The sequence below is a fragment of the Siniperca chuatsi genome, linkage group LG13 (genome assembly GCF_020085105.1).
Source record: "Siniperca chuatsi isolate FFG_IHB_CAS linkage group LG13, ASM2008510v1, whole genome shotgun sequence".
Taxonomy (NCBI): Eukaryota; Metazoa; Chordata; class Actinopteri; order Centrarchiformes; family Sinipercidae; genus Siniperca; species Siniperca chuatsi.
In genome coordinates this window covers 4,124,830-4,138,549 of record NC_058054.1, presented here as the reverse complement: position 1 = coordinate 4,138,549, position 13,720 = coordinate 4,124,830, and the positions used below count along the sequence as shown (strand labels likewise).

Below are 13,720 nucleotides of genomic sequence, written 5' to 3'. Positions count from 1 at the left end.
GCGCTGTAATAATAATAGATTTTTTTTTTTTTTGCATTTTACAAAACTCCTTTGTCCAGGCAAATTGTAATTAAAAATAAGTATTTGTTTACGCATGTTAAGGGCTGCAATGATTAGTCGATCGATTAGTTTATCGATAGCAAATTAATCAGCAATTATTTTGATAATAGATAAATCGTTGAGGTTACTGTTCAAGCAAAAATGCCAAACATTTGATGTTTCCAGCTTCTCAAATGTGAGAATTTGTTGCTTATCTTTGTCTTGAATATTTTTGGACTGTTGTTTAGACAAAACAAGACATCTGATGACGTCACTATGGGCTGTAGAAAACAGTTTTCTGTGAAATACTGTTTTCTAATGTTGTGTAGACTATAAAATGATTAATCCACAATGAAAATAATTATTTGTTGCAGTCCTACACATGTTAAGACATTCTTCTAATATAATGCATAGTAGTATTAAACAGTACATTACATTCAACAGTAATATAATTTATTCTTAATGCAATGAAATGCATTCCACTGCTATTTATTTGAACAGTTTATTGCATTTAATACTACTTTGATTTTTGTCTAATGCAGTGAATTAAATACTTGACAAATTGCAGGATTTCATCTGATTGATGCAAAGCATTCTGTGAATCCAAGATCACAAAAAAAAAAAAACCCAAAAAAGCCCTGTTCGCTGATTAACAACATAACCCACAATGACCTATTATGAAAAGAGATCATGGGGAAAGCTTCTTTGGTATAAACAGTATAGCAAAATTCCTCGTAGCATATCATCATATTGGTGTGTAAAGCACTGCTTCTGTACCGGATGAAGAGCCAACCTGGGCTCAAAAACGCTGTACTCTTTGTACTGTTTTTGAAAGGGAGCATTCTACAGTGTTGCGAGCCCTTGTGAAACAGATAATATCATCACACTGCCCAAACCTAGAAGTGGGAGTTGAAGCAGCAGTGATGGCAGTTGCATTAGCATTAGTAGCAACAAAGCTAGTAGTATCAGTAGTCGCTGAGGTGGTTAAGTGATTGTAACAGAAGCAAAAGCAGTACTAACAGTACTCATGGTAGTTGCAGAATCAAAATGAATCCTGGTAGTAGTAGGAGTATAAGAAGCAGGTCAGCTACAGCTCTTCTAGCGTTGTAGCAGCAGCAGTTGTAGTAGCACAGACTGTGGAAAAACACGCACATAGTGTCCATAAAGAAGCCTGGAGTTTGGGTTTACTGGTTGCTACCATCTTTTGTCAGAGCATGGGGGCAAAAAAATCAAAAATTTTCAAAATAGGGTGCAGTCTGGATGGAGCTGAGGTGTGGCAAGCAAGCCGCAGCTACCAGGCCTGAGTGAGACACGCTGAGACACAGAGACGCTTTGTCCCGATAATCAGGCCGATTTGATTTTCAGAGAGTAAACAAGTCAATCAGAACTGAGAAGCAGAAATATCTGTTTCATACTGTGAACCAGTCTCAGCCTGCAGTGTTCCTGCAGCAGATGTGGACCGACTGCTGGTCAGTGTTCAATCATCGTCACGCAAACTGTACCATCACAAGACAATCACCAGACTCATGTTGGGAAGGCAGCCAGCTCAAAATAACACCAGTCCACTAACCATAAAAGGAATGTGAGCAGCGTGCCAGTTGTCAAGGTTAATGTATATCTGGACTTAATGTGGAATGACCTACTCTCAGTGTGTTTGTGTTTTAAAACATATCATTGAGATTGTAAGGTGGCAGTTTCTGTGTACGAGTAAGAGCCAGAGAAAGGCGTGTGTGTATGAGTGTGTGTGTGTGTGTGTGTGTGTGTGTGTGTGTGTGTGTGTGCGCGCGACATTAAGAATGACCGCAAAGTTGAAAAAGGTTATAAAAGAGGCTTAAAATGTCAGATGCTGGAAGCCATTATTATGGCTGAAGAGGAAACGTGACGCATGAAACTGCTAAATTATCTGTACATGGACACACACACACACACACACACAGACAGACAGAGTAAAGGAACATGTATAACAACAACAATAATACAAGTTAGAAATATTAAATCAAATCAAATAAATGTAAAAAAAAGTACATAAATAATTGGCAGCAACAACTTATTTCCTTTTTTAACTAAACCTCCTGACCTTTATTTTTCCTTCAGAAGCTTGAGGTTTTTCCCCCTTCTTTTAAGAAATATTACACTTATATTATTAAGTTATGTATTCAAATCCAAGACTCATATTCAATGGAGGAAGAAGTAAAAGTACTCATTATGCAGAATGGCTCATATCAGAATAATGTATATTATATGACTGGATAATAAATATTGATGAATTAATGTGTACATCACTTTAATGTTGGTGGAGTTATTTACTTTATATACTGCTGGGTAGCTTGTATATAAAGCTTGGATCAATAAAGTCCTATCTTGGTTGATATTAATACGTCAGCATTTATTTCTTAAAGGGAAGTGAAAATGGGCTATAGACTTTAAAAAAGGAAATGTAAAAAGTTATGTTTGTAAGTTACTACAGAGCGCTTTAATGCAAAAGTTTATCATCTGTTTTGTAAACAGCGTTGTGCAAGCAAAAGGTCTGCAAGTCAGTTTTGTTCTGTCCTTCATGACTTGTTGACTTGTTGATTCGGTAATTTTTCCGTGACTTTTGTGCTTCTATCGTGGGTAATTAGGCTATGTAGTTAAATGGTCTCTATTTTTGTCTGTTTTAGTTGTTTTTTTCTGTTTGAATACGACTGGGAGTCTGCACAGAGTGTTTAATTTAGAAAATTGACCGGATTCTCTATGTCGTTTCTGTGTCTGACTTCCTGCCTGGTTCATCTGCTCTGTGCTGTTTGACGCGGCTTCCATCAAAACTAGACTCGCCGCGTATTCGTCATGGAGCAGAGCGGAGGGACGCGCTGTGGCGCATCTGGTGGGATCACAAGCATTGTCTCGAATGGCCGCGATCACCTCCGGCGGCCACGTTGCAGCCATGAGGCGACGCAGCCATGCCCGGTGGAATCCCGGGGTTAAGCCTCAGGCAGTCTGGTGTAAGATTATTAAAATGTTCACAGCATTAAAGAGCCTCCCATTCTCTCTCTCCATTACATAACCAGTATGTGAGTATATTCTGTGTGTGAGAGGCACAGAAGAAGGGAACATGGCTGTGTTTCTATGTGCAGCAGACACACTGTTTTGACCATCTATACTATGCTGTGGTCTGCAGCTACAACGTTGGATGCATGTATTTTGTTGCTGCTTTGGTATTGCCTAATTTCACATAATTTTGTTGAATTAGCTGGCTAAGGAGAACTATTTAGACATCATTCCAAAATTAGCCTTGTTCTTGAGCATTTATCCCTTTTGTCTGTCCAGAAGAATTACAAAAAAACAGAAGAGCTTTAACTTGTCCAGCTTGCGCTCGACAGGCAGAACTATTGCTCATTTGGCAAAATCAGGTCAGCACGAAAACAAGACTGCACAAAATTGTGTGAATGTTCACATGTCAGTCAAGTTTCCTTTGTCAGTCAGATCTACAGGAAACACATGGGGGACTTACAAGGGATACACTAAAAAACAAAGTTGCTCCAGAGCCATAGAAGACATGTTCATCTGTTTCCACGGGCTGGGTAGGTCTTACTATGACCAGTAAACTGATCTTTGTGTGTGAAATTGAGTTTCTCTTTAATCTTTATGTGAGCCTTTCCCCTCATGTCTGTGTGTTAGTTTGCTGTAAATGTACAGTGTACTATAGATGGTCAAATGTACAGTGTATGTGTTCATGGCACATGTTTGTGTGTGAGTGCAGCACAGTGAAGTGGGCGTACATCTTTCTGTGGCCTAGTTAGCGCTCTAGATGTAGACCATGGTGGACCACAATGCCGTTGTGCCAGGCTGGCACAGGAAGAGAATGAAAGCAGCAGGGGGATTTCACAGAACAACTCGTGTAAGAAAATTATGACTGTCACTGAAAAATAATGGTTCATAAGATATAATAATGCTTTCAATTTTGGCATGAAAACTAAAGACACACTTAACCATTACAAAGATATAAACAAATCCTTGTTTCATTCATTTTATCACCAAAAGTGGTCCAAGTGTTGGCTGACTTCTGCTGCTAGGTTTTTCTGTGGGTATTACTCTACAGGTATTGCTCCAGACTGAAACGTTTTACTGCTATCCAAACTAACCACGATACTAGCTGTCTGGAGCTAATGTGTGGACTTTATATGTATGTTTACTAGAATAATTACTGTGTTGTACTCAATGTTGATCTTTCACTGTGATACTTTCTTTCTTCCTGTCATGAAGCACAAGGTAACTAATTTGGCAGCTAGTTTATACTTTTGTGAATCAAATTTCATTGTCATTGTACTAACTCATTGTTACATGACCTTTGGTCTTACTCTTGTTCATGGAATTTCATTGTTTTCTGATTTGTAATTCCTATCATGAAAATGGTCTCCTGCTATGTTTGACAAAATAATCTTGGCTCAAGTTCTACTTACTTCTGGAGCGTTCAACTGCATCTAAAAGTCTTCATCAGCAGATGAAGACCACCGTGAGATGAGAAGAGTTTGCTCAGTTGTCATGGTGATGACAAATGACAAAAAAACTGATATAAATCTTCATTACAACTATTAAATTTAGTGTTATTGAAAAAGTACCACAAATGACAAATGCCATCTGCTGATAAAGACTATGAGATAAGGTTGAAAGCTCTGGAAAAAGATAGTAAGTAGAACTTGAGTCAAGATTATTTTGTTAAACTACAATTTTCAAGAATAAGAATGACCTGCCACACTCAAAAAGGACAAAATGCATTGATAACAACATAATCTGACAATTAGAAATGAATCTATTACCAGGCGGTGTTCATACGAAAGTAAAGCAGCACTTGGTTCACTTTTCCTTGTACTAAACTGAACCTGACTAGTACACAGAGTTTCCACATTCTTCATTCAGAATAAAAACACTCCTCTTTGTTCAAACCTCATATTGTTGCTGGCAGCCATAATGGCAAGATGTACAAATAATACATACCAGATAAAACCAAACAATGACTGGTATTTGAATCTAATGGCATCACTAAAACAATGCACCACAGCAATGCACCATGAATACCAGTAATCTCAGGACAACTGAAGTTCAGGAAATTCACAGACATCCAAAATAATCGGATGGTTCAGGAAACTGAAGTTGCATTCAAGTTAAAACATGTAAAAAACAGCTTTAGTGTTATCAATCACAGGAAAATATTTAAAGGTAAAGATAACAACACTTACACATGACTGTGGACCACAGGGAAGAAGAGGATGGGGAAATACCACCAACAACCAACCAAACACCAACAATGTTAAGCTGTGGTTGATGTTATTTCAATATATTGAATCGTAACCCCTATATCGTGATATATATTGTATCGCCAGATTCTTGCCAATATACAGCCCTAATACATGTGTCAACCAGGTACAGCTTTGTGATGTACCTGGTTTATGGGTAAACCTACAGAAAACCTGCTAAAAAGCTATAAATGCAAATATTCAATGACTTGAACATAGAAAACTGGATTTAAAAAGCCAGAACAAATCGCCCTATATCTGATGTAATAGTAGTGATGTCACTTCCTTTGTAGTTGGATGAGAAGATGCAGCATCGACTCACCAAACAACAACACCTAAAAACCATCTCATCAGTGAACTCCACCCAGATGTAGAAGATACAAATTAACATATCTTTCTGAACACCTTTGTTCCTAACATAGCCAGAAGCTTCCACTCAAAAGTGTTGCTGCTGTCATAACGAATGCCTCTTTCTTCTCATTTCAGACTGAAAATACGTATTTGGAGTGAACAATTCCACATCTCTGTTTAAGAATTTTGATGGTGATTCTTTTTTATGTGGGTACCACTGTCAAAGCCTGAATCTTGAAGATAAAATGTGCAGGAAGGAAGACAGCAGTCAGAGAGAAGGAATGCACTGATAAAGGAGGACTGGGGCTGGGACGCGTTCAGGAAGACTGGAGTGGAAAACACTGTGGTTTGGTAGAACTGTACAGTACAAGCAGAATCATAATCAGGTTTTCATAATCCATGCAGTATATGTCAATGCTCAAGTGATGGATGGCCAAAGTGATTGTAGGACATTTCTGCAAGTTATTAGACCAAATTCTGTAAAAATCTTCATTGCACGTGTGCTTCTGTAAAATAACTTTTGTTATTAACTTAACTATTTTTGCGCATTACACAGCATATTTTTGTTCAGGCTTTTCTTTCATGTTTGCAAAGCCTTTTCAAATTTCAAACATGGCACTAGGTGGCCCTCCTTCAATCAGTACACCAGAGTTTGGCCAAAGTATCCAAGTAGGTACTGTATATAGAGCTTATTAATCTATTTTCATTTAAAACTGAAAAGTGTATTGGTGTACAGTGAAATTTCCTGGTAAAAAGGCTTACAGGGATTTTAGAGGAGACACTCAGCTGGTACACATCATGAGAAAGTCACAGTCAGAGGATGAGGTCAAAGGTCAAGGTACTCACTGGTTTCTTGAGAAAAAAGATGGATAGGGCTCCGATCAGCGGCATGTCCCCCAGCAGAGGCTCCATCACCACTCTCATCGTTCCATGAAGCTGGACAGGGGGAAAAAACCCATCATGAATTAGTCAGTGACCTCTCAGTGATGTTTCTACTGTATATATTTCATTGTATCTCATTGAAACCTATTAATGTTCATCGTCTTTTTCATTGAATGTAAAGTGTTCTATTATGCTGCAATTAGACTACATGACATGTATGTCTTTTGAGATGGTCACTGTCAGATTAGGTGATCATGGTGCCTTTTTTTCATGCTGAGTTGGCAAAGAGATATGTCAGACTACATGTTGAGCCCCAACCAATCATTGCTTGGTATCTTTCATGACTTGCATGATAATAATAACAATAAAACTTAATATTATTATATATTATTTATAAAGCACTAATCAAAACAAAGTACAAAGTGCTTCACAACAAGATAAATAAAATACCACAGTGAATGATGAAATATAAAGAAATAAAATACATAAAATACACAAAAGCAATACAATAAACAGGTAAAATCAGGATATGCTTTCCGATAAAAATGTGTTTTGAGAAGAGACGTAAATGAAGACACTAACTCAGACAACCTAATTTCTTCAGGCAAGTTGTTGCAGAGCCTCTGGGCCCTGAAAGCAAAAGCTCTGTCCCCCTTAGTTTTCATCCTGGACTCAGGAACAGACAGAGGACCCTTGCCCGAAGATCTCAAACTACGTGAAGGTTCATAAGGGATTACAAGGTCTAAAATATAGTCTGGAGCCAGGTCATAAAGAGCCTTAAAAGTAATCAACAAGATCTTAAAATCAATCCTAAAACAAACAGGTGGGATGTGGTCATACTTCTTGGTCCTGGTTAACAGCCGAACAGCTGAGTTTTGTACAGTCTGCAGTCGTGTCAAAGTTTTCTGATTAAGACAAGTGAACAGGCTGTTACAATAATCAAGGTGTGAGGAGATAAAAGCACGTACAACAGTTTCTGGATCAGTACGATTTAAAATAGATCGGATTTTTGCAATGTTTCTGAGGTGATAAAAACATGATTGGACAAGCTTAGTAATATGTTGCTCAAAACATAAATTGCTAACAGGCTTGATATGTTGTGACAGGTTACCAGTAGATGTCAATATTTGTTTAGTGATGTGTTGGGGCCCAATAACAAGGATTTCAGTTTTATTTGAGCTGAAGAAAATGTATCGACATCCAATTTCTTTTATGTCAGACAGGCAGTCCTGCAGAGAACTCAGAGTACTAAGGTCAGTGGGCTTGACAGGGAGGTACAACTGTGTGTCATCCGCATAACAATGAAAAGAAATACCATGTCTGCGGATGACATCAACCAAGGGAAGCATGTATAAGGAGAACAGTATTGGTCCCAGAATTGAACCTTGAGGCACACCGTACTTGATATGAAGTTATTAATGCTGACACAGAATTTCCTATTGGACAGATAAGATGAGAACCAGTCTTGTGCAGTGCCAGATATGCTCACCCAGTGCCTCAGTCTATCTAAGAGAATGCCATGATCAATTGTGTCAAAGGCAGCACTTAAGTCCAGCAGCACAAGAATTGAACACAACGCCTGCGTCTGCATTCATTAAAAGGTCATTAGTGACTTTGAGAAGGCCTGTCTCAGTGCTGTGGTGTTGACGAAAGCCAGATTGGTACTTTCCAAAGGTATTTTTGTTTTCTACAGCAGCAAGAAGCTGCTTAGATTTTATCCAGGAGGGTGGGATCAAGCCCAGGTTGTTTTAGGACTGGCTGGAGACAAGCAGTTTTAAAGTAATCTGGGACGCAGCCAGTAGACAGCGAGCTTTTAAAAATAATTTGTACAAGGAGCGCAATACAATCCATAACTTCCAATAAAAACCTAGTTGGGATTTTGTCCAGAGGGCTGGAGGATACTCTCATAAGAGACATGATGTCTGATGATGAGTTCAGGCAGAGTAACAGCAGAAAAATTGCTCAAAGAATCCCTGAGCGGGTGATCCACATCTAAAAAGGCAGGGTTGGGGGTGATATCAGATCTTATTAACTCCACCTTACCAGCAAAGTGCAAAAGAAACTTTTCACAATCAGCATCACAATCAGCAGGGGCACAAGGAGAGGCAGGGTTAACTAACTGATCCACAGTCTTAAAGAGGAATCTGGGGTTGTGCTGATGGGCAGAAATAAGTGCATGATCATGCAAGGGGAAGGAAAGGCCAGAGACAGACTTCCGAGATCAGGAATGTCAACCATCATGGCTTCACAGAGGTGTCATAGGTGTTTGTCTAACTAGTTTTAGCAAAACCCTTTACTTAGTTTATCAAAAGAAGCCAAACTTCTCAAGTTTTAAATGTTATTTAAACACGCAGTAATACGAGATGTTTGCCTAAATAAAATAGTCTAAAATTGGTTTGACTCAGATTTGACTCAAATCAAAAACTTCCTGATTATAGAGAATAAATAAACAAGACTAGTCTGACCAGAAATTCATTGCCAGATTTCAGCAATGTTTTCAAAATAAAATATGGAATAAAATAAACAAACTAAAATATATAAACTGTTGTGGCCCCACTCATTTTTGCTTGGATCATGCCATTATTGGGCTGCTATTGTACAGTCTGATCTTTGCATTATACTCTACAACTGTCATTTGTCTTCACCCTCATTATATAATGCAATTTGGAACACACTGGCCTTTTCAAAAGCACAAAGCCAAACTCTTCCTTTGACATTTGGCTGTTTCTACTGATATCAGACTGTTAAATGCTGGTATTACAAAACCTTTATGGTGCTAAGAGTCACGAGGAGAGAAAATCTGCGCTTCAATCATCTGGGGCTGAAATCATTCATTAATGCAAAACTCTGATGATTTTAGCAGAGGCAAAGAACTGATGCAGGTCAAAGATTTTTTCATGTTAAATTGAAATTACAGATGTGGCTGACAATTCTTAAGAAACAAGTGAATGTTTCCCCTCAGAGCTTTTCATTATTAAGGACGCTGCTTTCTCAGTGGCCGCAGTGACTCAAAGCTTAGAAATGTAGACTGCCCGTCTGCAGCACCAAATTTGGTCGTAGCTCGCTCTGAGTAATCAAATACCAACATTTTGCTCATCAAAATGGGTGCAGTGGAAAGATTGAAGATAGCCTTTTGTTTATCCCGCTGCCCTCCTGTAGCTCATTCCTGCCTGAATGAGGACCCATTATAAATCATGTGCAGCAGATAATCCTGTGTCAGGATCCATCTAACCAGAAGAAGAAGCTCTCTTTTCAGTAACTGATGTAGTCAGACAGTTAATGTGAAGAAACGACAAGCTCTCAGTAAGCATCTTCGGCGTCTGAACTACTTATTTCTTCAGCAGCCTATGACAAGCTGACACACAGCCCAGCACTGCAGCTATAAATTTAAGCCATACACAAAGGCAAATATTGACTTTGCCTCGTACACGCTGCCGTTCTGTAAATCTTTTCAACTCTTCTCTCCATTCACTTTCTTTGATCTCTGAACAGCAAATATGGCCTGATCCTCTGCAAACAGTCGAGTGGATAACATCTCCTTTATCAGTCCTGTGTCAACACATTACGTAAAACTGTCTCTGGAGATGTCACGGGTTAATACAGTGGTCATGGCCGAAGGAACGAGGGCTACCACCAATAAAGACACACATCTGCCTAAAACTACGGTTTCTTTTTTATCTTCTATAGTCTTAGAAATTAAAATTAATATGCTTGTTTTTTGGTTCCATTGATCTTCGTCAAGTTTCGTCAAATTGTTTTATAATTTCATTTATCTTTTTTGTTGTATTTTTGTTTTATTTTAGTATTTTCTTCGCTGAAACTATTTGTCAGTTATATACAGTATTAAAAAATTTCCAGATAATTAATTATCAACTGTTTTGATAATTGATTCGTTACAATCATTTATTTCCACAGATTCACTGGTTCCAGCATCTAAAACTGGAAGATTTGCTGCTCATCTCTTTTATATAGTTATTAATTAAATATCTTTGAGTTTTGGACTGTTGGTTGGACAACTCAAGTAATTTGAAGACATCACCTTGGACTCTGGGAACTTGTGATTTTTTGGACATTTTATAGACTTAACGTTAAATTAATTGATCAATCAAAAAAAAAAAGTTTGTAGCTTTCTAATATCATAAATTCATATACAGTGTAAACACATTCATGTTAGGGTTTCTTATTTTCTTTTGTTATAGTTATTTTACACAACTGAAAAATTGTTTGCACAAAAAAGGAGGTGTGTACCTTTAAAAGATGGAAGGGTGGAATTTGTGAAGAAATCAAACTAGGGCTGCAACTAACAATTATTTTCATTATTAGTAAATTCTGAGAGCCCAATCTTCATATTATTTCTCTTGTTGACTAACAGTCCAAAACCCAAAGATATTAGAGATAGAGAAAACAGCTAATTCTCACATTTGAGAACCTGAAACCAGAGTATTTTTGCCTGATGAATGACTTAATTGTCAGGATTGTTGCCCATTAATTTTTTGCCTATTCAATTAATGGATTAATAGTTTCAGCACTAAATCAAACCGTTGCAACATGACAGAGCTGCACTGTTGGTAAATCTAGTAACACAGCAGGAAAGAGGCCTGCCACTTCTTAGAAAGCTTTGCACTATGTGACCCTGGTTAACATGCACGCATGCACAAATGGCATTTAACATTGTACATTCACACTGCAGTCATACCTGTATACTTTTGATTCCAGCTCTGCAATAGTATTTCTTGATGTCTACGTCAATCTCTGTATTCCCGACAAAGCTGAAAGAAAGACCAAGAAAAATGCAATAAGAGGATTAATGTTATAATGTGAAAGTGAGGGAAGCTGAAAGGTTGTTTACTGCCGAGTAGAGAGCACAGAGTCATCTTCAGTGTTTGACAAATATTAGCAAAATAATCGATGACTACTCTGGCTACTTCGGAAAACACCGGTGGCAGCAACTTGACGATTGTGCAGTAAGCACTGAAAAGTCCACTGAACCCTCTGCATTTTCCATATATATTTATTTACATTGTGCTTTTTACAGCGGAGCCGTCTCTAAGACGCATTGCAAACACACACTGAAACAGGCAATGTTGTCAAAGTAACAGGCCTATGTCATATGAGGAAAATGTAGGCTATGCCTCAGCCTCACACTGTCATTTTACAGTTTAAAATGTCCAAGAAGGCTTTTGTATTTTTTGCCATTGACCAATTCTGCAAACTAATGTCAGATGCCCCAAATCACGTTTTAAAAATAAAATATGATGTAATGGAACTTCTAGCAGTAATGTATATGATCAAGTTTCAAGTATATGTTTACATTTTTGGTTATCCTGTCATTGAGTAATTTTCTCTTTGTGTGTAACAAAGTGAATGTTATTCTTAAATCATATCTGCTTTATGTTTCTAATAAAACAATACATTAACTATCATTGTGGCATTTCTAGATAAACCTTACAGTGTTGGTGTCAAATAAAAAAAAAAAAAAAATATATATATATATATATATAAGGTCTAATGATTCTTGATTACAAAAGTTCTGATCAGTCAGGAATAGGTGTGGTTTTAAATATTAATAGCTATTTACAGACTGGGTAGGCAAACTCACAAAAATATGTAATAATTAAGATCAGTGTATATGATCAAATAGTGGCATTAGAATGTGCCACACCCCCCTAGCTGGCTACTTTCCCCCCACTGGCTGGTTACGCCATATCCTTGTGGAAAGCCATACTTTGCACTACTTTCACTAAGCCATTGTTGGTTTTGGTCTTTTCATGAGCTTTGTTGACAATAAAAAATAAATAAATTTAAAACAAAGGACTATCACCAGCCTTATCCTTCAGAAATTACAAGCGAATATAAGAGCTTTACTGTGTACCTGATCTGCAGGTCCATGATGACCTGCCTCTTGTCCACATTCTCTGTGTAAACCTTCACCCCGTTCACTCTCAGCGGCTGCAGAAACAAAGATATGACAAAACGGGTACAAGTGAGCAAATCTTTCTCAAACCTGACCAGACTCTGGATGATCTGCTGTTTATTACCTACATATGATGCTCTACTCTGAAATGTGAGCAAATCCTGACTCAGTGTGTGGTTTAAGACAAAAAGACAAACAAAAGACAAGGAATACTTGTCATAATAGAAAACAGCTCCAATTAAAAACCCAGATTCACTTTGCTGCTTTTGTTCTCCTGCAAACAATGTTCTAAAATGGAGACTCAGTTCATGCAAGCCATGGAAGTTCAACAGCAACAAAGTAGACAAAAATAGAAACACACCAATAAAAGATCTAAACACCTACACTTTGACAGAAGCTATGAGCAACAGTATTAACAAACCATACCAGTCATTTAGCATGTTTTAACCCATTTAGTTTATAACTAATACTTTACATTCCTACTAAATCGTACTACAGTATTTTGTAGTTTGTATGTTTCTCAATGTGTTTTTCCTTCCAACCAGGTACTTTCCTTTCTGTTAATTTCAATTAAATGATCCACCATGGTGAACATTACGTCTGCTTTTATTGTTGCCACTTGGAAAAGTGCAAAAAAAACAGAGTAGTATAAGATGTAATAGCACTAGTACAACTAATAGCATACAGAAGTAGTTTTATGTGAAGATCTTTCTGTTTGCACTGTTGTTTCTGTGCAGTTGTCTTCTTTTCTTGTGTTACTTTCTGAGCCTTTGGTTTATATGTGAGGAATTTAGTTCACACTACTTGTTGTTAACTCGTCACCTTGTCACCCATGTCGATCTTGGTGAAGCAGAAGGAGGCGAGATGAGGGTTGGCACCCTTAACTGCCGGCTCGATGGTCTCTCTGAACAGCTTGTCCACAAACTGGCAGATGAACGGCCACATCTGCTTCACCGTCTGAGGGAGGAGAGAGAGGCAGAAAGAATTAGACAAATATATCACGTCCATATCCCACATGCTCTCTGCCGGGCTGGAGCGAAGAGCTGTTTCAGATGACGTGCCTCATTCTTGCTAACATTGTTAGCTGTTGATATACCCCTGCAATCGTTGAAGAAGGCTGTTTTTACTGCACACTTGGTGGACTTTTAATACAATATATATATATATATTTGATAACATTACAGTTATTTGGCAAACAAGCAAGATAATTGCTGCAGAGATTCCCTGGCCTACGAATCTTGTTCTCCAGATGTAAGAAAAT

The 13,720-nt window shown here is 37.9% G+C and overlaps 1 protein-coding gene across 1 annotated transcript in view; it reads right to left on the bottom strand.

The window, feature by feature from the left end:
- Window positions 1-13,720, bottom strand: part of LOC122886633 (extended synaptotagmin-2-A-like) — a 62,915-nt gene that overhangs the window by 28,627 nt on the left and 20,568 nt on the right. The window contains 4 exon segments of the mRNA XM_044219056.1: window positions 6,510-6,599; window positions 11,242-11,314; window positions 12,418-12,494; window positions 13,282-13,416. Coding sequence (XP_044074991.1) covers window positions 6,510-6,599; window positions 11,242-11,314; window positions 12,418-12,494; window positions 13,282-13,416 — 375 coding nt within the window.